Here is a 24,422-nt window from a genome sequence, read left to right as displayed (position 1 = left end):
TGTCACTGTACCAATACATCTCGCGGACAGGATAAATTTCTGGAGGAAAAGTGAGCGAGAGAGAGAGAGAGAGAGAGAGAGAAGAGAAAAAAGGATGGATTCGTTCTATCGCGTTCCCCGATCAACGCAACTCTCAGCCCTCGACCCTTTCCCTTATTTTTCTTTCACTTTTCCTCTTATTCATTCGACTCTTTTCGTATTTTGTTTCGTTTAACCGTCGCTCTTTTATCTCTCTCTCTCTCTCCTCGTCGCGTATATACATTTCATTGAAATTGATGGGGTTCGCTCGAACGTAAAGAAAATACAAGCGGTAGATAAGATTTTTCTCGTCTGACCACACGCGGGCTCCTTCCACTTGGAGATTCTTGAAAATTTTCATTCCAACCGGAGCTTCGAGGACGGACGATATTTTCGGAGGGAAATTGCTCGGATTCTTCCTAACACTTTTGTTGTCGATGTAGCCGGGAATATTATTTTGAACAAATTTCGTTCGACTGGATATTTTGTGGGGAAAATTAAATGGCGATTCGTAACAAGGCTGAATTTCTTATTGCTATATTTTTACGTACGTTACTCCCACTTGTTTTCGTTAATCCTCCGCATTCCGGTGAGTGATCGATCAGGGGATTATGATCGAGGGTCGAAACCTGAGACGTTCTCGTATCCTGACAGATATCCCGGAAGAGGAGCACGACCAGGATACTTTTCATCGAAACAATAAATCTTGAGCACCATGATAAACGAATGGTTATCGAACGATATTTTGCGTGCTCGAATCTCCGTATCGGTAATACGATCACGACTGCGTTATCTCTTGTCAAATGTATTCCGCGATAATAATCCGATCTCGATGAGGGAATAATCGCTGATAAAAGAGTTTTGTCGCGAGGGATAAAGGGGGCGCGCGAAAGAAAAATGAGGAAAAGAAGAATGAAAGTGTAAGAGGATGACGCGTTAAATTGACACGAGAATCGAGATCGCTCGAGAGCAGCTCGGGGTGGGCAAATCGCGTCGCGTCGCGGCGTCGACTGGCTTCCCGTCGCCACGTCCTGACTCTCGCGATCGCGAGCTCAACGAGATATCCCCGCGGGTGAGGACGGCAGAGAGAGAGAGAGAGAGAGAGAGAAGCAGGAGTTTGTATACGTATAAATATATAAATTGTTGGCATTCAAAATGGCGTACCTCGAGGAGCTTCTCCTGCGAAGATTGGCACATACGCCCTTACGTTTTTCACTATTCGATGACGGAGGGAACATGCGAACCGTGCGCTCGTCTACGTTCTCGTAAGCGCTCTACGTCCATTCGCGCCTGCGTGATAAACGCTTTTCAAGCTTTTGATACACACTTTTTAGTCTCTCTGCTCTCTCTTTCCTCATCCTTCGTCCCTTTCCGGTCTTCGCTCCTTCGAGATCGAGTGTATAATTGAGAATCTCGGGCAACATTCCTCTTCGCAGCTTTTAGTATGCTTCTTTACATAGAGTTTTTCATTCAAACGTATTTATACATATTCTAATGAATTATTGCTCGTATTAATCACGCCCTTTTAGCCTGAACAATTGTGCGAAATTAGAATTTGAAATACTCCCTCAGATCCTCGTGGCAAATACTGTTTCTCAAGGCTTTTATCACCACCACTATTCTCCATGGAATTTCCTTACTCGGATTATTCCACAAAAACAGTTTTGCCCAAAGTTTTATTAGCTACAATTAGGATTGCACCGAAAACGGGTCAGAAAAACCAGCCGCACGTTCAGGAATGTTTTCTAAGATATTTCAAGTTTGTGCATTCCCCCGATATCGATCCTCTATCACCCCCCAAAAGCAATTAACTTCGCGACAATTATTTATGGATGTATTTACCAAAGTTTATTTGCTCCTCTCCCCAGCCTCTCTCTCTGCTCTCTTTCTCTTTCCCTCTGACACAGATTTTATTCACTGCTGATTTCAGCTGTGCTTAAAAAAACAGAACTAAATTTATTACTCAAAAAGAAGATAAAAAAACGTGTTTAAATATGAAGAAAAATACACAGGGTTATAAGGAAATATGCGTAAAAAATCGTTTATCTTTCCATACAACGAATAAACGCTTCTTACGAAATTTATGAAAAAATACACAATCATCATTAAGTGAAGGTTTTGGAAAAAATCCGAGACTTTGGTCTCACTAGTATTAATTTTTATTAATACTTTTTTCTTGATCCATTTCTCTTTGCACCCTTCAATGCGATTTTTCACATAAAAAACCATAATATTTCCGCCAGGGACGAATGAAATTTCGGATTCATTTAGCGATGGATCTCCGTCTAATTATTGGCTTTTAATTTTATCCGCCAAAAGATAAGTTGAAAAAATGTATTTACAATTTCGAATTAATAACTCTGGCATGAATTTGGAGTGATTATATTTTTAATTAGGAAGTAAAAATCGATCGAATTTAGGCACCTATGAAATACGATCCTTCGAGGGTGATCTACCTTAAAAACAATTTTAGCATTTCTTTGATCATGAAATGAAACTGTAAGAAAAACGAAAAAAGTTTTGATCTTTTTAGGAGGGAAAAAATTAAATGCGAGTCGCTAGAAATTGCTGAGATTGAGATTCAAACTCAAATGAGTCTTGATTTATCATTTTCAATAGTTGAACTTCGAAGAATGATGATTCGGCAAAATTTCATGTGAAATGAGAAAAGCATTGTTGACACTTGGCAAAGCATTCGAGAATTTCGGGGTTAAATACATTTTATTGTAAATGTGTGGAAAAAGGGTAAAGCTCTCGGAGTTGGAACTTGATGAGCTTATCGGGGCTGGCACGCCACCGCGAAACCAAACCTGTCCCTTTTCAACTCTCCGGAATCTCCATCGTCGTGGCTTTCACGAACCGTAATACAACGTGCCTGGACGGTGTGAGGGGGGCACGGAGTGCGAGATCGCAGCGCGAAATTCCCGAGTAGCTGTAACCTCTCACACTTTTTTCTCTTTTGTAACCGCGCGCGCGCGCGCGCGGGTGACAGTTTACGTGTAAGCGATTTATCAAGAATTCAAAGGTTATGCGCCACCTGAGTTAAAGTTGACGAAGGAATCGCGAGTCACACGGAAAAACGAAACTCTTGGAAAAAAAAACTTTCTCAGCGCTTACGAAATATCGAGCGAACAAATAAAAACAAAGTTTACCTCAGATTTTTCAACGTGATTAAAAAAACGTTTTTTCTTACAACTAATAATTTTCTTCAAGAGGAATATTAGTGTGAAAAAAAGAGCTTGGGGGCAAAAGAGCTTCTGTATGGTCCAGGGATAGCAGACTCATCGGTAAAAACTTGTTTTATATTAATATTCAAGTTACATCATTCAATTTTATCCTCTCAAAAATTTGAATGCGTTTTTCTCGAAAGCATAACTCTGTCAAATTTTGTGTAATCGACTTGATTCAAACAGAATTTTCTTGAGAAAACTTATCGCTATTGTCGCATCGTAGATTTTTTTTTTTTTTAAATTGTTTACTCTTTTTTTTATTAACAATTTACTGCAAAATTTTTGTGTAAAATTAGATCTTTTTTAAATGGCCGGCATTTTTTCTAATAAAAATTTTCAAATTTCCTGCGATGCTGCGATAGCTATATTATTATGATTTAATAATCTTTTTGAATTTTCGATTTCAGATGCTCGCTGTGCCACTTATGCTGTCAATCGTCGTGGAGTCTTTTTATGAGACGCCATTTTGCGACCGCTCCTCCCCTTAATAAAATGTACTAAAAATAAAAAATAAAAATCCCTGTATACTTCATTACTTCACTAATTAATACACGAAAATTCAAATTATTGCATCGTTTTGAAAAATCGTAAAATATTCAAATCATTTGAATTTTATTGAACTTTTAGTCTCATGCATTTTGTGTTTTGTGCTCTGGACGTTGATGAAAAAAATATGATCGCAATCGATCGACGCAGTAGACACTTTTTTGGTTTGAAAAATTTGATTTTTATTTGTAAATCATTCGAATGCGAAAATTCAAATTTCTGATGACTCTTACCATTGCGGAGAATTCTCCAGAGAATAGAAATATTTGAAACGTTTTTTACAGAGATTGGGGAATGAAGAATCGTCCAGAAAAAAAGTGAGAAAAGTTTTTTCAGATAATTATATAACGAGTGGAATGATTCGATGTAAGAAAATTGTTCTTACTGCAAATTTTTCATATTCTGTGAGTGCTTCTCGTGCACGAAAAGAGACAAATTCATGACATTCGAGGAAGGAAAGTCACACATCCGCGATAAGGAAAAGCTCCATTTCACACGAGCCAACTTTAGGCGTTTCTACTTTATATATTTATGTAGCTATATAACAATCTTCGATAGAGATATACAAATTGTTGCGAGAGTTGTGCTGAATTGTGAAGTCTTCGACGTCGGGCGATCCGTATAGCATCGACGCGACGAAATATTTTCGTAGGTTGTGCGAGAGATTGGATTGCTTCCCGAGAGTTTCCTCGAGGCGAGAGCAAGAGAAAAATAAAAAAGGGGAATAAAAAACTGAAAGAAAGTCGGACGAAGAATTTTGAGTTTTTGGATCTGAACGAATTCGTGACGTTTGACAAGATAAGGAAAACCGTCCGAGTAAGAAAGCTTCAAAAGCTGTTCGAATAAACATTCAAAGAGGCGAAGAGACCTGAAATTGAGCCAAAAAATTGTTCTTGGCGATGTTTAATCGCTGAATCTTTTCAGAGGGTTAGTGAGTCACGCGAAGCTCCTCAAATTTTCTACACGATTTTCTTTTCAAATATAAATCACTTCATCCCCCGGAGGACAGGGCGGAGGTGAAAAAAGACGAGGGTTGATGCTCTTTCGGCGTTGTTCCCGAGTAGTGTTTTCCCTGCTTCTTGCTTTTTTTTCCTCCCATGTTTTGCTTTTTATCCCTGGTAAATCGATACTCGGACAATCTGTCCGGTGTTCTACGTAGGAATATCCAGGTGCGGGAGATATTTGAAAGGGACCATCGACTTTCGTAGTCGCCGCGAGTGTGTCTCCGACTAAGCAACGTAGTGCTGCTGTAATCGAGTTCTCACACGCAAAAGACATACGAGGCTTGGCCAGAACTCTCTCACGTCGGTCCCAGAGGTATGCTCGGTCATCGTTTCGAACTCTCGCATTGCGTACCCCGCGTAAAGGTAGCCTTGAAGCTCTGCTCCGGCTTTGTGGCAACATTTTTCTACCCGAACTTTTTTCAAGCCCTCCTAGAATAAGCCGAACCGTTTTTTTATCCCTTTTTTCCGAATATGGTCGCAACGTGTGCGCCGAAACGACATGAATTCATTTTTTGCGTCATTTGTTCGCGTCTTAGAGTGGCGGAAATATCCGTACGACTTCTTCTTCTCCGCGTGGCTCGACATCGAAGTAACCTTTGTTTTTAGAATTATTTGCAAAAACTAGACTCGAAAATGCGCCGAAAATGAAACTCAAAAAGCTCGGAACTCAAATCGCGACGCTGGCGTCAGTCGGAAGTTACGATAAAAATGATTTCTAACGTTCCAAGAGCCACGAATTCGGCAGTTTTATACAAACAAGTCCCGAAACTATGACGCAGGGACAGAGAAGTGTCTCGAGCTGTGGCCTTGCGAGGCAGAGTTGAGACTTGAAAAATTGTTCGTCGAGCTTCCGAAGCGGGAAATGATTGATAAAAAGAATTCTTGACACCCCGAGAGGCGAGAACTCCGCAATTTTGGATGGAGCTCGTGTCGAAATGATGTCGCGAGAGTGCAGAAGTTGCACGAACACAAGAATTTCATCTGATGCATTAAATTTGAATAAAATTGAAATTGTTCAATTTTAAAAAAATATTCATTCCATAAAATAATTATTTGAATTAAAAAATAACACTTTAAAGTTATATTTAAATTAAAAAATTCAATTTATATAAATAAATATGTCAATTAAATATTTATAATAGATTTAACAATTTTTTAAATAATACATTTATGAAATAAATATTAATAATATTTATTTTTCTAATTAAATTTAAAAAAAAATTAAATATATCGAAAATGAGATATTTTGAAAGTCGAAGACATTTGTAGATTAGCATAAATAGAAAAAATTGTAAATTTAATATTCATTAAGCAAATTTAACTGAAAAATTGATGAAAATAATTAACTATTTATTGTAAGATAAAAATGTAAATTAATTATCGACATTCCTACAGTTTTTCTCCCGAGTTGACAGTTTTTTTCATCCAAATAATTCGAATTTGCATAATTCTTCATTGAAATCAAAGGTGTCGCAATTCGTTTGAAACTCCAAAGTATTCGGTAATGTTGCAATAAAAAATTCGGAGCGAGGTAACAAGCTCGTGGCTAGAGAATCACCATTGCCAGGGCTGAGGGAATGCATCCCGGTGCATCGTTGAACTCAGCGACGTTCTATATCCATATACATACGAGAGACAGACACGCTTCGTCAGTTGAATATGTGTTTACCCCATCGAGAACATCCTCGCAGCTTCAATCTGGCAATATCGCTCGTATTCTCGCACGAATATATAGACAGTCCGTATATATATATGAAACTATGCATCGCTGACGAAGCTACTCATTCTCCTTTCGACCCTTGCCGTTTGGAAAACAACCCTCTCTCACTCAGCCTCTCTAATCAATTCTCCAAACACCGAGGCTCGATAAATTCGAGAAGATTCATGACTAATGGCTCTTCAGATCATTAGGGGTGAACTAAAAACTTTGGATCGTTGGCGCAATTGATACGCTGACAAGAAGTTTTGCTGAAAAATGTTCAAGTACGGAAAGTATGGAAGACTTTTTAAAATAGTTGGAAGTAATTTTTTAATTTTGTCGCGGAATCTCCTCAGAGCAGGCTCGAGAAATCTGGCAAGATTTAGCTGCCGAAAAAAACGATTTTTCCTGCCGGTTTTAGAGCTGGAGAAGCCCAGCGATTCGCTGGGGTTTAAGTAGTAACCGAATGTTTGGTCAGACCGGATGGAAACTGAGGGTTGAAAGCTCGTTCGGAAATGTATGCCAATGCCGTGGGAATAATGGCAGCGATTTGATCGCGAACCCATTGAAAATAGCTCATCACTCGGTCGAGAGCTCTCAAACGGGGTTAATCTCTGTAATGCATGGAAGAATTTATCTCACGATGCATCGATGATTTTGGAACGAAGTTAATCGTCACCGAGGACGCATATATTTGTCCCCCGAGGTTATATAAGTCAAGGGAGCTCGACGCTCTCCTCGGGAGGGGAGATCCTTCCTCGCTTCGGGACGAGGAAGGACGCTCCGAAGGACGAAAGCAACAGAGCAATAGCGTCACGATCCCTAATGCGAGCGCATCGTAGCGTGCAGAGGATGGCAAATGGCGTGCATCCGCCACGTAATTCGGTGTCACGGAAACGTCCCACCAAATATATGTCTTCAACTCTTCCTCCCTCCCTCCCTCCCTCCCTCTCGCTATATCATATCGGAATCATTATTTTTTAGTATTCCAATTTTTTTATCGCTTCCTAAAGTCGAGCCACGAGGAAGGGACGATTTCCCAGCGATTTTCCTGTCAATTGAGGTCGACCGAATAAATATTCGAATCGAATCTTCGAAAACTCGGCGAGAATGTAGTTTCGTTGGTTCAATAAGTTTTAGGACTAATCGCGGTGAACTGAATTTAATTGGTTGATTTAAGCAACATTTAGTTTACTCGAACACTCAGTTTGGTGGATTGTTGCAAAATTTTTTAGAGACAAATTAACTGCATAAAAAGAACTAACGAAATTTTTGAAAGACACTTTTGGTTATAATATTGGAAAAAATTTCGAAATTTCACTTGCCTCTCGCGTACACGAAAAGTCGAATAAAATGCTTCAATTTGGAAGAAAAATAATTTTTCACAGAATGAAACTTTCATTGTCGCGATTCGCTGTCAACGCGGTTTCAAGCCATAATTTACTGAAAAAAAACGTTTTTTTAGTTTGATTGCCAGAATATTTCGTTTGGACACGCGGATGAGACAAAAATGGTATTCTTTTAATCGTTGTCTTCGCTGCAGCGAAACTCCTGACGAGGAGCGCCTTTCACCTCATCAGAATCGCTTGCAGCTCCGCTCATTTTTTCTCAACATAAAATCACAAGAAAGTTGCAAAAATAAAATTTCGTCCCAGAAGTACATTCGAGCGGTTGGATCCAATCGTCGATTATAAAATCCTCCAGCCCCTCCATACATTACCGAAACCACGAAAATGAACTTTTAATTTTGTTTGCATTTTTTGACCAAACAGCAATTTTCGGAGGCTCATAATTCTTTCACATATAATCTATTTCATTTTCTACCATTTCGAAAAATCGAATGATTTATTATACGCGGAGAAACAGTTTGCGCAGGGAAATTAGATGTCGAAAAAATGTCAATCCGGATAACGAGCATCGAAACTAATTCGAATTTAATCCATTGACAATTTCGTGCAAAGAGCGAGAAAGACGAAAGCATACAGATGCCCAGTAGACTGCTATATGATGCGTTCGGTTAGGAAGCTTGACAATGAATGGATCGGCGAGGAGCAGCGGGGACACATTTGCAGCTGATATCCTCCGCGACACTGCTTGTACACGACACGATGTATAACAGTTTCAAATATATAGTTATCTCCTTCCAAATCGGACACTAATGGGACACCGGTAGGATTGGACATTGCTGGAGATTAATTGGTATGAATTTGTGTCAAAATCATGGTAATAAATGAAGGAAGATATCGAAAGAAATTTTAGTGGAAAACAAAAGGTGAAATTTCGATTCGTTCGATCAGAGAAATAATAAATTAATGATTGCGCGAAGAAATGAATGGAAAATTGGAAAAAACTGGAACTTCGGTCGAGATCTCTCCCGGATTTTCTGTCGCCTCTAAAGAATTTTAGGAAAAACTGAAAAAAATAGAAAAAAAAAAAATGTTTTTGGGTGAGAATTGAAGAACGGGAACGACTCGAATTCGAGTAACTGTAACTCACGGTATAATAACGAAGATACGAGAACGTGTTTGGGAATACAAGAGTGAGCCACGAGCCTCCATTATTCGCGATCCCTCTTTTACTTTTTATCTGATTTTTCAACTTTTTAGAAAGGAATATAACCAGGGAGGAAGAGAAAGGGCGGCGGACGCGAACGGGGCCGACGAGGAGAGAGTGACGTCGTTCCTCAGGCCGAAGGTTTCCTTGGCGTTTTACCAAGATCCCAGAAACTCTCCTTCCCAACCATCAGGGAATATCAAGCCCCCTCGCTCCTCTCGAACTCTCAAACTTCCAGTCTCTCTTTCTCCTCGTATTTTTTCGCTCTCTTCGCCTTCCTCTTTCTCCCATTTCTATGTGGAAACGTGATGCGAGTTTGGCGCGTCAGGTGAGTCGAACTGCTCGATGCTCGCGGACCGATTGTATGGTTTATTGAAATTTTAGTCACGTATCGCAGAGGCAGACGTTAGATTGGTAAAAAACGGTCAATCGTTCACATATGTGAGTGAAGATGTGTGTGTGTGTGTGTATTTGAAGGGAAAAACGAAAACAGGTGGAACGGGAGTCATGAATTCGAGAGATCACAGACACCGCGCGGGCATTAGAAACCGTTCGGAAAACTCACTGACTCGATGGAATCCTCTTCCCTTAGCTTTTTCAACCTCCAAAAATAAAACGATCGGATAAAATCGAATGATAAATAACTGCTATTGCAAACTGGATAAAAGATTCTCTATTTTTACGGCCATTGCTTTCGAGAAATAGGACCAAATAATCGAGAAACCTCGCGCTAAATTCTTCGTGTCGTTTCAACGCCCCGCAAGAAACGTGAATTGCAGTTTGAGCATAAACTAGTTTGCTCATTTTGAAAACTGGCTGAGGCTCGTTTATTCACGTCCGGCACAATTCTATCTTCGGATTATTCGCACCGTTTTGTGAGGATATTAGAATTTCGTGATCGCCGACACTTTTTCCTTCCAAAAACGACACAGACTTTGACTTGCGTTAGAATATTAATTGGATCGATGGCAAGCTCCATTTGGGTTGTCAAACTACTTTTGACAATATTCGAATAAAGGTTTTCGTGCTTCTCGATATTTCGAGAACATTTTGTTCCGGACTAACTCCAAAATAACTCGAAAACTAGTCAATGTGTCTCGATTGTTGTTCATTTTTTTCCTGGTTCGGTTACTTTGTCTCTATTACGTGACGAACTTTCGACTGAGGTATAAAGAAAAATGCTTTGCTCAAAAACATTTAGAAGATTGAACGAAAATCATTTTTTCGAGATTTCCGGGATTTTCGTTCGAAATTGGAAAAAGAAATCATGAGGTTTTTCGTATTTATATTTGTTTCTTTTTTTTTCATAAAAATATGCACTATCTTTATTTTCTTACACTTCGTTCATCGCTCCGGGGTCTACAGATCTCTAAAAGGTAAATATTCTCTTCAGTATTGTGGAGCAGAATAAAATCTGCGACGTGTTGTTTTACACTTACATTAATAATAACGTTATACCAACAATGTATGACAATCATTATGACATATGAACAATAATGGGATTGTAAATTGAATAAATTTCGTTTCTATCATTTCTCACATCATTTTCATTAACTTAGTTTTTTAGCTTTCCTCACACCATTTTCTGTTTTTCTTTTTTCTCTCTCTTTTTTTTCCATTTTCTTTTATTTTTAAATATTTTTTTTAGTAAGTATGACGTAAATACGTTTAGTATATTTTATACACATTTACCATTGAACGATTATCGACACGTTTATTTTCTCGGCATTGTGCCATTTGTTTGCTTGTGAGTTTTTTTCGAATCTATTTTCTAATGCTTTTAGTCCGTCATGTCATGATTTTTTCAATTTTTTTAAATTCCCTTTTGATGGTTCATTTACTCGTCTAATTGGTACCGCGAATACAATTCGGATATTCATCACATTCGTTGCACGAAAAAAAAACATGAAAAACGACAATTCTCAATCGTATTGACGAATTTTCGGGGCAAAACGCTCCGGGAATCTTCTCCTTAAAAAAATGTATTTCATACACATTGTAGGATCGAGTTACGTTCGTAATTTTTCTCTCAATTGCTTCGAAAACTGTTCGGAGCTCATGAACTGCAGGAAAGTAACGAAAGATCTTTTCAGTTTTATTTTGTTTTTTTTTGTCGTTATTTCGATTGTCAGAGAACTTATTTATGAGAAGAAAATTTAGGAAGAATTTTCAATGGTGAATAAAAAGTGTGGAAACAAACGAAAATCGCTCCATTATCATTTTGTTCCTTTTTACTTTCTAGAATTATCACAAAAAATAAGTTTTCCCTTTTCTTCGTGCTCACAAATTTCGTAGCTTTCATTCGTAACAGCGAACAAAAAAGCTCGATTCGATTTCTACGGGGTTCTGTACGAAAACACTGGAGAGGTATAATTTTTGGAATTTTTTCGCCGCTCCCCTGAAACGAACTCTAAGAATTTTGGAATGTTTTTTTTTTTTTTTTTTTTTTCAATTTTGTAAGAGAAAATTTAGGAAAGTTATGAATTCACCAACTTTTGAAGATTATTCCCCTCTAAAATCTTCACTTTTCATGCATGTTGATCAATTCATTACGATTATGCACCGTTAGTTTCGCCACTGTTATATAAAAATAGACACTCCCCTGCTTATACGAACTCTAGTTCGCTTCATTGTTCGCCCACTTTTTTTCAAGCAGTTACGGGCGTTTCAAATACATTGGAAAATTTATTATGAGAAATCAACACTATTGTGTTGACGTAAAATATTCGAATAGAAAAATAGTAAAAATGTTTCGAAAATATCGGTTTATTGGAGCGGAGAGAAATAGTTTCAAAAATTATACTTGTTGAGGTTTACATGCAAAGCCTGACGTTCAGAAAGATTGGAATGAAAAATCGAACTTTTGTAGATAGAATCGATCGTACGAAATGGATTTCTCGAGGGTTGAGGGAAGTGGATGAAACGAACTTATGAAATTGTACTAAATGCCTACGGAAGCCTACTCAAATTTGAGGACGTCGCTAGAAATTCGACGTTCGAGAACAAAAAACGGATGACAAAATGAATTGAAAATAATAAAAAAAAGATCACGATGAGGTTTCTCGTGGATTTAGTTGTTTCATTGATGAAATTTACAAATACGAACATTTCGATTGTGTTTTTTTTACAATAATAATACTATTGGTCGTACGAAAGAAAAAATATCACTACGTTCTTTGAAGTCGATCAAAAAATTTTTAATTGAATCGGTTTTATAAAAAATTAATAGTTCAAGTGAAAAAAGAAATGTTCGATCAACAACTCATCGTCGACTGATCGACAGTCAAATCGATTTTTCGATAAAACTGATGAAAAAGAAGTCTCAACCGACCGATAGACATTCGATTAACCCAAAGTCATCGATGGCTGGAGATTCTTTTTCTCTAGAGAAAAATCGAGGAATAAGCAAACCGGAAGTGAAAGCGACGGTGAGAGAAGCAGTCTTCTGGATTTTTTTACCTCGCGGTAAAGGCGAGATTTTAAGTGAGAAGCGAGTAATCCTGATTTTCCAGTTTGAATTTCCTGCCCGTTTTTTCGGTCCGTTCGGCATTTCTTTTCGTCTTTTTTTCCCTCAAATCGTTTTTCCAATCTCAACAATCACTCATTCTCAATTAGGAATCGAGAAGATTGTTACAAACAAATTCTTATCGCTTCTCGTCGAGTTTTCGGCGATTCTCTCAATCGTACTCGTGCGACGATTCACGCTTTCCTATTAAGCTGTCACGTTCCTCTTCGTTCACTATTAATTCCGTTGTTGTTGGCCTCACGATCTTCGTTACTTTCGTCTTTCCCAAATGTTCCGTCAATCCACTGCTCCCCGACACTCTGGAAAAACAACTAGGAACGTCACGTTAGAATTATGGGGAAGGCGCGAACGTCTTCCAATGTAATTTACAAAACAAAAAATAAAGCAAAATATTACCACAGAAAAATGATAAACGAGCGGACTACACTCAATATTTATAAGCAACAGCAAAATTTTTAAACCTGTTTTATTTATAAGATTAAGATCGAAACATGTACAAACTTCGGTTTTCAATGACAAGAGTTTCTGTCGATCGAAATTTATGAAATCAATTAATAAACGTATAAAATTATAAAGGAAAATTCATTAAATTCATGTGTAAACACAGCATGGATTTGAGCTAAAAGCGAAGAAAACAAAATTTAAAATTTAATGAACTTGCAATAATTGTACTCACACAATGTCCATGTCGTCGTCGTCATCGCCTCGGCCAAGTTCGTCCTCATTCGTGACTGTGAAGTAAGGGTTTGCCGAGGCTGGACGAAATTTGTAACCAGTTAATACGAAAAATACATATGTGGCCATTTCACGGAACATTTCATCCAGCCACTCGTATTGGAATGGTACGGTCATCTACATGCATAGAACAAATGTTTTTTAGTTAGAGATTTTTTAAAATTTTGTTAAACATATCAAGAAAAAAATTATGCAAGAGCATTCGTCAGTGACTGAAATTAGACATGATTGACTGATGAAATTTATTCTAGTATTTTTTCAATCTTTTAAGTAAATAAAAAGTTGGAAAAATTGATAGTACGACGAATACGTCGCTATTAGGCGAAATAAAAATCATTCACATAGAACATTCGCTGATTTTTATCGAGATATCAAAATTTAATCTTCATTTACAGGTAACGTGTTTCCGAGATTTTCTCTATTCATGAAAGGGCTCTGAAGTAGTATTCACTCGAAATGAACTATCATTTGTTCGATTAACAAATTTGTACCTTCGAAAAGATATTCTCAAAACGCAGAAACTATATGAAATCCCTTATATTAGAGTTGCTCTTCCAACCCTTCTGTTTGCTTCTAAGCGTTTCCATATTACGTAAATTCAAATATTGTAAAGTGAAAGAAAAAACTACTTGAAACCTCAATAGAAATGAAGTACAAATTCAATTGATTGTCATAAGTCTGACCTTGAGCAGGTATACGATGATCCTCGTGAAATATATGTAACAAACAATCATAATGTAAAAATGCCTAAAGAGTTTGAGCTTTTGTAAATTGACAGCAGCTTTGCCATCGGTGTGAGCAGATTCTTGCAGATGTCGAATGCTCCAGACAACAGGAAACAATATGGCACCACAGCACAAAAGATCGACAAGAATAAATACGTCCCGCCAGGTTTTGTGCTCAATGTCGCCTTCCTCGCTCTCTTCAATTATTATCTCTGCGACATTAGCTAAAACCTGAAATAAAATTTGATCAAGATGAGAAAACGAAATGAAAATGTCGAAATTTTCATTCGTTTGGAAGGTTGGGCCGGAAGTCGATCAATTAGTTCAGAAAATTTTCCATGATTAAAAAAAAAAAATTATTAATTCAATCAATTACGAAATGAATTTTTTAGACATAGGTTCAAATCACAAAACAAATTACGAAATTACGAAACATAAAACAAGAGAACAAATTTTGAAGAATAAAACGTAAATTCGGAATTATGATTTTTTTATGAACCTTATTCGAAGTTGGGAAGACCGGGAGGAAAAGTTACCTGTAATGGTATGACAATCATAAACAACTTCTTGTCTTTATCAGCAAGTATGTGCTTGATAAAGTCCCATCCAGTGCCAACGAGAACGATTGTTATAAATAGCACGGCTCCCTTCAAAAGATGTGTTATGTAGTACAGAATTGCCCATGCGGCAACGTGCTCGCCCTTCGTCTGTATGAAGTGATAGTTTATCCCGTGAAACAGTAACGACAGTGACTTTAGAAAGACGAGAACCGCCATCAAAAAATGAATTTTGAAGACCGGATGCCTGCAATTGATTTATTGTTTGTTTCAATTATCATTAGAATTTCATTGTTTTCCATCGATCTATTTAATGTGGATTGAAAACAGGAATAATTAACGTGCACGAGATTATTGAATCGGAATTTTCAAATCGTTGTCATAGCCAAATTTCGATTAATTTATTTGTATTTTCATCATTTGAATTATTCCAAAAACTCTCAATTTTCATTGGATAACTATCTTGCACTTTTTCTCACAATCTATTTTACTCGACGTTTCGTTATACTTACTTGCTATTCTTCAGTATAAATACCCAGAAACACCCGGAGAGAAAGAACAGTAGTGCCATCATGAAATACAACGCTGGCAGTGGCATTTCTCCGGCACTCAAAAAGTTGCCTTTATTCTCCTCAGCGATTTGCATCTGTTTGAATTTTATTAAAATTTTGCATTATTCATCATCGATTATCAAAATTAAATGAATTTTATGAAATAACCTAAGTTATTTTTGGTTCGGAACATTGAAACTCAAAGATTTTTTCAACGGTAGAATTTTTGGATGTTGCAGGTCGCAGACCCTTTTTTACATTTTCGTGAGTAATAAAAACACGCTTCGTTTTTAAAATTGAAGGATTTTTGCCAAGGAAACGATTGTTTGGGTTTGTTTTTTTAAATTTTTACCGTAAAATCAATGGCGACTGGTGTTTCCCATCGATAATTCGGACAGCTGTGAAAATACAAATTATACAAGCCTTCTTCCTCGTCGTTCGTAACCTTCATGGAAAAACTTGCGTTATAATATTTTTGGCCTTTGATCGTTTCCACGGTCATGGGCAGCTTGTAACGCGAGCATGAGCCGCCATCGGCCTTTGCTTTTTCATCGTCGACGTCTGTGACTGGAGCAGCTTCTGAAAAAATTGAAACGTAAAGAATGAAAAATTTTTATTCCTGTTTTGAAGTGAATGAAATATTAGAAATTAGTGAAAAATAATCATTCGTTTTAGTTTCCCTTAATTCAATTTTTGTTTGTTTTTTTTAACGAATCCAATATTTTTTTAAATTAGACGCTCTTATTTCGCGGAAATAATTTATTTATGAAAATAATTCTTTGGCAATCCTCGAAAATTTTCTCAATGAATGACTCGATTTTATGAGTTTACAAGAATAATTGATCGTTGCCAAGCATGCAGTTTGAACTCTCGAGCACGTGTCTTGCAATTCGTTACAAATGGATTCTAAAAATATTGTTTCACGTCCCCGAACTTTATAAATAACGATGGGTGACCAGGGACGAGTCTTTTCGAGCGATTTCGACGTTGGGTAATCGAGATTTTGGTTCGATATTACGATCGAAATGAAAATTCATGAGCTGAAAAGGAAATTTTCACTTCCATTGAATTCATCATTAAAAAATAAGGGTTGAGCATCAGGAACTATAAACCTAAATTTTCTGTACAGTAAAAATCGTGCAATGACCTTGAAATTTCGAAGTACAAAAACGGTATCACGAGTAGCCAAAAAGAGACCATAAATTCATCAGACTGTGCGACTGCATTATCAATAAAATAGTAAAACTGCAAGATTTTCTAATAATACAAATTGGAGCATACAGAAATAATGGGAAGACGAAGAATGAAAGTATATTTAGCAGGGAATTTCCTCGTACGTTATTTCCGCGAGGGCGTTTGCCCGGCAATAACACCCGTTCGCGTTTAAACCGTAAACAAATGTGTTGAACGACGAAATCGCCCACGCTATTGGAACCGGAAATTCAAAAGTGCTTGAAATAGCATAACAGGGATTAAAATTTCTTATGAATTAGTTTCCCAAAAAAATGTTTTTCTCATAACAACATTGCCAAGTTCTTTATCTCGGTTTTTTCGTTTCTATACTGTTTGGGTAAATATTTAATTGATCTTTCGACACTTTTGCTCGTTAAAATGAAACGCCTCGATTCTCAACTGGCCTAGTGCCAAAAATACCATACCCAAATCTTTATGAAGACGTTACACCTGGCACTCGGAAACTTGAGCACATTTCACATACGTATTCATTTCCCTTGACGCTAAATCTCGAAGGTATATTAACCCTAATTACTTCTGCTGTGAATTTTCGGCCTCCGTACTCTTGCACTCAACTTTATTTATGTGCCGAACAATATATACCCCCGTTACCCAATAATCGATTTTCTTCGGCTATTGAGAAAGAGAAAGAGAAAGAGAGAGCACAGAGTTTTGCAGAATTCTTCTATTTGTTTCAAATCCTCTTCGTACATTGATATCCTCTTGATAGAAAGTAAAGAAATCATACCATGAGGTGCGACATCTCGCCTTTTACGTGGGAAAAGAGCAGTGTCGCTGAACCTTGTTGATGCGAAACCCCTTTTCTGACGGAGGAGCGACAAGTCAACAGAATCCTTGTAAATGTGAACGGAACGAACATTTTGACTGCAATGGACGCGTAATCTGATGAAAAAACAGAAAACAAGGATCGAAACATGATACAAAAAGAGGTGAAGAGCTGTCTGTAAAGTTGAGTCACTACTGACGTTAAGTTCTTCAAGTCCATGATGAAATAAATGACGGAACCATCATCTTTGGGTTCCAATTCAGACTTAAGGCTTGCAACACCTTGGAGGAGACATTTTTCTTGATGGCTGTCCAGATAAGGATTCATGGCATCACTTAAAGTCCTGTCAAGGCTGAATCCGAACTATAACAAATGGAAAATGACAATCAAAGACCAGAGGTTATGATAGAACAAGCATAGTGGAATTTCTGCCGTAAGAATCTTAAATTAATCAAAAATGCTATTAATCTTAAAACTTCTCACCAATGCATTTTCATCTAACGGATCAGCTTTGAAATTTGTCAGGTTTACATTGAGAATTCCTCCTTTGTAGAATCCAAAGGTCGTCAAGGCAATGTAACGTCTCATATCATTCTGTAGAAAAATTATTAATAAACATTAGGTTTTGTTTTATTGTTAGAACTGTGTCATTTTTCCTTCATGCTGAAGCTAATTTTTGTTTGATGGATAGTAGAAAACTCCATTGATATTCAGTTTTTATTTTTAGAAATAAATCAATAGAAAGTTCATCTCAGTATATTCATTTTTGCTGTTACAACTCATCATTATGAATTAACAAATATTCAATATTCATTTGTTTGTTATAATGATCATATATATTTATGTTTTATCATTGTTGTAATATTTTTAATTCTCTCGATTTACAAGTAACCATCGATTTCCACAATTATTTATATTTTTTTCATTAATTTGTACAAAAGTCTCCTGATGTCAAATTACAAGTCTCTATGGAAATATCATTGGTATTGGAAGTCATTAATAATTTCATATTTTTAAAAATTTTCATTATCGCTCACAGTTATTTATTAAAACTTAAAGAGCATTACAACATTACTCTTTGTTACTTGTTCTAGAAAAAATCACAAAGTAGTTCCATAACTGTAATTTTAATTGTTCGTACCCTTGTCACTGTTAATAATCATGGGTATTATATGAGAATTCCATGGGTCATGGTTTTTGTTGTATTTTTATTGAATTTAAAGAATTGATAATTCAATAAAGAATAAATTTAATAACGTCTTGATAGGAATAGCACAATAATAGCAAAGAACTCGAGTTCTTTAATAATCGTTAGGAATTTTCAGAAACCATATTTCGGCCATTGTCATTTGTCAAGCTGTTACGTTCAAGTCTCGTGAAAAAAATGACAATAATTATGAAACACATGATAGCCGCAATTTAGTAAATGAGAGTTGGCAAATTTATGTCAATTGTCTAGAAAATTGCTATACGATAAGAGTAATCGATTAAACATCATCGCAAGAAAAATTAATGAGAGAAAAAAAGGGAAAAAATCTGTCGAAACGTCGCATTCGCAAGAAACAACTTTGACATATGAGCTGAACAAACATAATATACAAATTCATCGATAATTATGTGGAAAAACTCACCCTTATCTCAAGCTTGTGAATCCTTGCTGACGACTTGCCAATTATTAGCAATGTCAGCAACAAATACACGATATTGAGTTTATATTGCATTTTTCTTTCCTTTTGTTTTATCGAACCGCCGAGGGAAGCGAGAGGGGAAAAACGTCACATAACTCGTAATACACGTGAAATAGCCGCTTATTACGGCTCGCCAAACTTTCTCACGAACACTCGTTCTCACACGGAAGAACGCGGATTATTGGATATCCTTGGATGTTACCGCTTTTTAACTCTTTGTGGCTTTTTTACTTTGCTTTGATAATTACGCGTTGCTTACGCTCTTACGCACAAACTGATTTGCGACAATCCGAGCGACACCACTCGCGAGGAATGACGAATTTGATGTGATGCACTGAGGAGGTTACGGAACGTTGGCTCACCGGAAGCGAACCGTAACGTGAATAGACGGAGAAACACGAAATCGGAACGTAACATTTCATTCGAAATCCCGCGGACACCAAAATAAGGTTAGACATGTCAGCAAAATTTTTTCGCATTGCTCTTTTTGAAATTTGGGACCATATTTCGCCTTCATTTATCAATCAATGAGTGAAAACTAAAAAATTAGGAAAAATTGGAAACTTTCAGAGAAAAAACCGCCAGTAAACAATAAATTCCTACATTTCCGACGTCAATTCTCAAGGCGGGAATACGCGAAATAAATTTCGTAACCTAATTCGTGTAAGGGAGATGCATTGTATTAATAATAGTTTTTATCGGTTTATTCGAATATCCTATATGAATTCTTTTGCAAATTCTATCACTCATCATAATACAACGTGATGTACATATATATCAGAATAAAAATTTGACCGCTTATCGATCGATTTACAAAAAAAGTCGATCACCATTCCAAAAAGCAAACTTATGTGCTTTCGTATATAAAATAGAGTACGATATTTTTAGGCGCGAATCACAGCTACTAGCGATTTGGTGGGAAATTGTCATAATTTCATGTGAAAAGAATGTGAGAATTATGAGTAAATTTCGTTGAAGCAGGTCCTAAAAAATCGAGGATTGTCAGATCAGAGTAGATAGCACGAGTCGAGTTTTTGATTATTTGCATTACTTTTAGCCTTTTGTCACAATTTTTTTTTGGAATCCACAGTCAAAGATTGCAAGCTTGTTGTCGAATTTGTGAGATTATTTTTCCTTGTTTCTTCTTGTGCTTTCAACTCTATTTCGCTTTCTTGCTTTATCGCCAATTGGCGTTTTTTCAGTAATGTTGCTCCAGTGAATCCTGCGAGTGGAAAAAAATTGCAAAATATTAAATTTTGAAACATCCTCAATTTCTGGAGATAAAATTGTAACTTAAGCACAAACAGATTTTTCAGAGTAATAACAATGAGAATTCAAATTTTTTTAAATTACTCAAAGCCAATAACGATTAGTTTTCATGAACCGAAAATCAACACTCGAGAAAAACTTGCCTAAAAGGCCCCCACCGATAGCTGTTAGACCACCTAGTTTTAATCCTGCTACGAGTCCCACTGGACCACCGAGACAAGTGCCGAGCAGTGCTCCGGCTACTGGATAAATCGCTGCTTTGTACTTTGATGCTTTTTCGAGACATTTCACACCTTGTTGCACATTTATGTCTGCTGTGACTACATTATTTTCTACATTTTCAATTTGTTCACGTTGATCCTGGATTAGAGAAAATTTTGTTAAAAAAGTGATAAATCGAGCAGGTTGCAATACTTGAAATCTTCAAAGCCCTCAGTTGGATGGGAAAAATGGTTTTATTACAGAATTTAATTTTTGACCAACCTTGATCATTATAGTGATCATTTAAAAACCTACCATTATTATTTGATTGAAGTCGACAAACAACTGATGTAACTGTTGCAAATCTTGTTGCAGAGAATTCCAAGCATGCAAACAGGCTTTTTGTCTTTCCAAATCTTCCTCTTCTGCGTGCAGGTCAATTTGACGTTGCTCAAGTGGGTCTGTGGCATTTTGATCTTCATTTTTGGGTGATTCAGGTCTGGATGATGTGGCCGACGGCGGTTCGAATGATAACTCTACAAGTAAATACTTCATTACAGTTACAAAAATTCACAACGTTTCTGTCTCAACACTTTTCAATGAATAAATTTTAGGGGATGAAAAAAATGGTTGTCCTCGTGCAGGTTTCACTTGTCAGATTCACAGTAGATCTAAACAAAATTTCTTATTTCTACTTTTGTTCTATCCATAATCTTTTTTGTTCACAGTTGCATAAGCAATTGTTTTTCCGAGCACATTTTTTATTGCTCAAGATATTTTGGTACCAATAATTATCACAAAAGTATCAATACAAAACATGCTTGAAAAAATGATCTTCGAAATTTTGTTGCTTCTGCTCATACAATTCAATCGCCTTCCATACTTTTGTACTAAAATTTTTAGGAACCTGATTTGAGGAAACCGAGGAACCATATTTTTGCAGTAAAATTGTTAGTCTGTTCATCATTCATCAAAAGTATCCTAATTCATTACCAAGATATTCTTTGATTGCTGCAATAGTGCTGGTTCTAGAATTGAAGGTGAGTTTGTCAAATTTGTCAATATCTTCATCCCGTACTTGAGATCTAAGAGTGTCCATTTCATAGAGTAACTGTTCCATCTGCTTGGTCAATCTAGCAGCATTGATTTGTTCCTTTCTAACTAGTTCCCAATTGCGCATTCTTTGATACTACAAAGTGGATAAAATCATGGATGATGAATAAAATTTTGATGAATTTTTCAGTTCATGCTTATTATAGCGATTTTTTTCCTCACTTTTTTAATATTGTTTTTGTGATGTCTGAGCAAGTCCAAATGATGCGGTATCGCCACATCGTTAAATTTACTTATTGGAATTTCGAGTCTTCTGATCGATTGTTTTGAACCGCCATTGTTTGTTTGATCGCTCGTGACAGACATGACGAAAGTTGAATGAAAAAAAAATATGTATTTTACTGAATCGTGCACTTTAAGATTTTCGAGTCATTTGCTTGACGGAACGCTTAATATTGTTTGCGACCTTGTCGCTCTTTCAAACTCTCTGTTATGTACACTTCTGTTTACTGCGATTGTATTTACACCACATTTTTTAACCTCCGAAAGAGCATGAGAGAGAGCAATGTCCCAGATAAATACCCCTTCACGATAATCGATACCACTATTCCACTGTTTTTGTGCGTCTCTTATTTTTTCGTTCCTGGTTTTTTTTTCTTACTGTGTATGTGCGTTATAAAAATAAAACAATCAGCTGTTTTACTATGACGTACTGAGTACTGACAGCGAACGTACAGTCAAAGAACTCAGTTCTTTTGGTACAGCGTACGATGTTGCGCCAAGTTGGAGGTTTGCATATTTTTTGACGGGTCGTAGGAAGGAATTTTGTCTTGTTAAGGCATTATAAAAAAAACTAAATTTATTCTCTTTGACACACGAGGCAGTGAGTCTTATGTTTCGAGCTCGATGTTTTCGAATTCTCAAAAATTCTTCGATTACTTCGATACTTTTGGCAATCGTTAATCAGACGCCTGCTTTACCGACGGTAGATTATTTATCTTCGGACGGTAATGAAGAAACGATGTTTTTCCAACAAAGTGAATTCTCACGCAATTATGCTGCTGCTTTCGTGTCATCAAAATATAAATCACAAAAATGTGTATTGTTGGGATTCACGGTACGAAATCGAGCTCGATCTTCGGCTCCGTTCGAGGCTTCCAAGTTGGTCGACATTACGAAAAAGTGTCAAAAAATAATTACCAAATTCTTTTTCATCATAAATTGGTTTCGACAAACGTTTTTAATCGAATCGAGTTTCGAATTATGAATAATAAACGATACAACAATAAAAATATTATTTTCAATCAACGTATAATAGAAAAAGGCCAAAACTAACGACAATAACAGCATTTTTTTCACAATCATCTCATTTGAAAAAACCTGCACAACATTTCGTTCGATCTCTGTCAAATAGTCTCGTACACTTGTCAAAATCGGCTGGCTCAAGCTCACATTTCTTTTTGTTTTCAATAACGAGGTCGTTTCTGGTCTGTTACAATTTACCGTCACTACATTTTCGATGCATTTTTATCTCTACACGTGAAAGAGACAGGAGCAATGAATTTTCCAATAAATTCGAATTGCTCGTGGATCTCACTCATCGCTTTCCGTCATAGACACCCGGCTGGTTTCCTCGTTCGTTTCATGTCTCTATATATGCGAACATCGATTCATTCTATATCCCAACAAATTGTGGTCGCGAACGAATATGGATTTCGATTCGGCCAGTAGAGTAGGTCAGTTGTGGTCAGACGCGAATAATGAGGGGGGAAAAAAACTCGAATCACTTTGATATGCAAAAAGTTTTCATTTGTTATTTTTTTTTCTTTCACTCGTTTTCTCTCTGGGAATGGATGAATTAAATGTTCCGTTGAAATATTCTTCAAAGGAAACGCAAAAGGAAAAAAGTCTCGATCTAATGCATGACTTAGAGGGATTTAAAAATAATGAAACTTTATTTATAAATTTATAATAAAAAAAATATTTTTAAATAATATTAAAAATATATATAAAAATTAAAAAATAATTAAAATAATTAAAAAATTGTTCGAACGATCTGTAATGCAAATTCATGCGAGCTCGCTCTTCGTGCACTAATTTTGTCGTTTTTTTTACATTTATTCTTCATTGTTTTCGGTCTTTTAATTGATTTTTTTTATTTATGCCTTTTCGTTCGTTTCGAACTTAATCATTTTTCGTGGTTTCATAGTATTTGAAAATCGCCACGTTTTGATACACGGGAAGTTTGAAAAGTGGATAAAATGTTTCTTGGACTAAAACCTGGTCGAATCGCAGAACTTTGATAGTTTCACTTTGATAAAAGTTTGAAGAAATTCAGCCGTGAAACGGTTAGCAGAGAGATTTTCGCACATGTTTTCGTCTAAAATTCAACATCCTCTGGACGACATTTCTGCTGGGACTTGGAACGATTGATTTTTCGATCAGTGCCTCGCGAGAAGCTTCGAAAAGAATTTGAAAGGGGAAGTGCTCTCATTTTTTGGGGAAATCAATAGATTCGTTCGACTTGATGCCAAAATATACGTATTTGATCATTAGGCTAATGATTTTTCAAGGATTTTTTGACCACTTCAATTTGTCTTTGTTTTTTGTAGTTGGCAGGATCGTTAGTTGGTAACTTTTGTAAAATTGAAGTGGCTTTAATGAAATTCTGATGTAATCATTCAACTTTATTTGTAACAAATTCTTCGCGAGGCATAATTGGCCGGAGGAAAATATAAAAGTGGATGGGAAATGGATTTTTCCATGATTTCATGGGAAAGTAAAAAAAAAAAATAATTTTTTCATTATGAAAACGGAATAATATTGAAAAATGGAATGTGAATAAGCGAGTACATGAGAAAATGTGTAATAAAAGTTGGAAAAATATGAAATAGAGAATTAAATACAGAAAATAAAAGGATAAAAAAGATTTCGTTATACGACGAGAAAGTTTGGAGTTGTCGAAGCTTGTTGTTTGAGAGGGAAACAGCCGGACAAGGGAGGCTCGGACTGCTTTTCAGGCAGCACTTGTACCAGCTTATTCCTCC

The 24,422-nt window shown here is 36.5% G+C and overlaps 3 protein-coding genes across 4 annotated transcripts in view; all 3 read right to left on the bottom strand.

Annotated features, from left to right (window-relative positions):
• LOC122417326 (probable G-protein coupled receptor B0563.6) overlaps positions 1 to 1,010 on the bottom strand; it is a 42,684-nt gene extending 41,674 nt beyond the window's left edge. The window contains exon 1 of the mRNA XM_043430760.1: positions 570 to 1,010. The gene's annotated coding sequence lies outside the window, so the exon portion shown is untranslated. The remainder of the gene's footprint in view (positions 1 to 569) is intronic.
• A 9,308-nt stretch (positions 1,011 to 10,318) lies between these two features.
• LOC122417060 (protein GPR107) lies at positions 10,319 to 19,195 on the bottom strand. 2 transcript variants are annotated; one of them, XM_043430300.1, is made up of 10 exons: positions 18,796 to 19,195; positions 17,648 to 17,758; positions 17,364 to 17,527; positions 17,126 to 17,280; positions 15,497 to 15,723; positions 15,106 to 15,239; positions 14,573 to 14,840; positions 13,995 to 14,267; positions 13,253 to 13,428; positions 10,319 to 12,887 (listed from the first exon to the last, which is right to left on the bottom strand). In XM_043430300.1, exons 1-10 carry the CDS (start codon positions 18,883 to 18,885, stop codon positions 12,728 to 12,730), a joined length of 1,758 nt encoding a protein of 585 aa, XP_043286235.1. In that variant the 5' UTR covers positions 18,886 to 19,195; the 3' UTR covers positions 10,319 to 12,727. The 2 variants fall into 2 exon arrangements, with proteins under 2 accessions (XP_043286235.1, XP_043286236.1); XM_043430301.1 differs by having other exon boundaries at positions 10,319 to 12,875; positions 18,796 to 19,193.
• A 346-nt stretch (positions 19,196 to 19,541) lies between these two features.
• Positions 19,542 to 22,150, bottom strand: Syx17 (syntaxin 17). Its single transcript, XM_043430302.1, has 5 exons — positions 21,598 to 22,150; positions 21,316 to 21,511; positions 20,638 to 20,858; positions 20,265 to 20,481; positions 19,542 to 20,074 (listed from the first exon to the last, which is right to left on the bottom strand). The coding sequence occupies exons 1-5, from the start codon at positions 21,739 to 21,741 to the stop codon at positions 19,917 to 19,919; spliced, it is 936 nt and encodes a 311-aa protein (XP_043286237.1). The 5' UTR covers positions 21,742 to 22,150; the 3' UTR covers positions 19,542 to 19,916.
• Between the last annotated feature and the right edge of the window lie 2,272 nt (positions 22,151 to 24,422).

Source organism: Venturia canescens, chromosome 10, assembly GCF_019457755.1.
Source record: "Venturia canescens isolate UGA chromosome 10, ASM1945775v1, whole genome shotgun sequence".
NCBI classification, from domain to species: Eukaryota; Metazoa; Arthropoda; class Insecta; order Hymenoptera; family Ichneumonidae; genus Venturia; species Venturia canescens.
This window is presented reverse-complemented; position numbering and strand designations above follow the sequence as displayed.

What these genes read in the sequence shown, in the direction of transcription:
- LOC122417060 (XM_043430300.1), bottom strand. Translation starts at nt 18,885, where the DNA reads ATGCAATATAAACTCAATATCGTGTATTTGTTGCTGACATTGCTAATA. An exon ending in ATGGACTTGAAGAACTTAAC is followed by an intron (nt 17,281 to 17,363) that starts GTCAGTAGTGAC and finishes TTTTTTCATCAG; the next exon opens with ATTACGCGTCCATTGCAGTC. An exon ending in TTTATACTGAAGAATAGCAA is followed by an intron (nt 14,841 to 15,105) that starts GTAAGTATAACG and finishes AATCAATTGCAG; the next exon opens with GCATCCGGTCTTCAAAATTC.
- Syx17 (XM_043430302.1), bottom strand. Translation starts at nt 21,741, where the DNA reads ATGTCTGTCACGAGCGATCAAACAAACAATGGCGGTTCAAAACAATCG. An exon ending in ACAAAAACAATATTAAAAAA is followed by an intron (nt 21,512 to 21,597) that starts GTGAGGAAAAAA and finishes TCCACTTTGTAG; the next exon opens with TATCAAAGAATGCGCAATTG. An exon ending in ACTTCAATCAAATAATAATG is followed by an intron (nt 20,482 to 20,637) that starts GTAGGTTTTTAA and finishes TCTCTAATCCAG; the next exon opens with GATCAACGTGAACAAATTGA.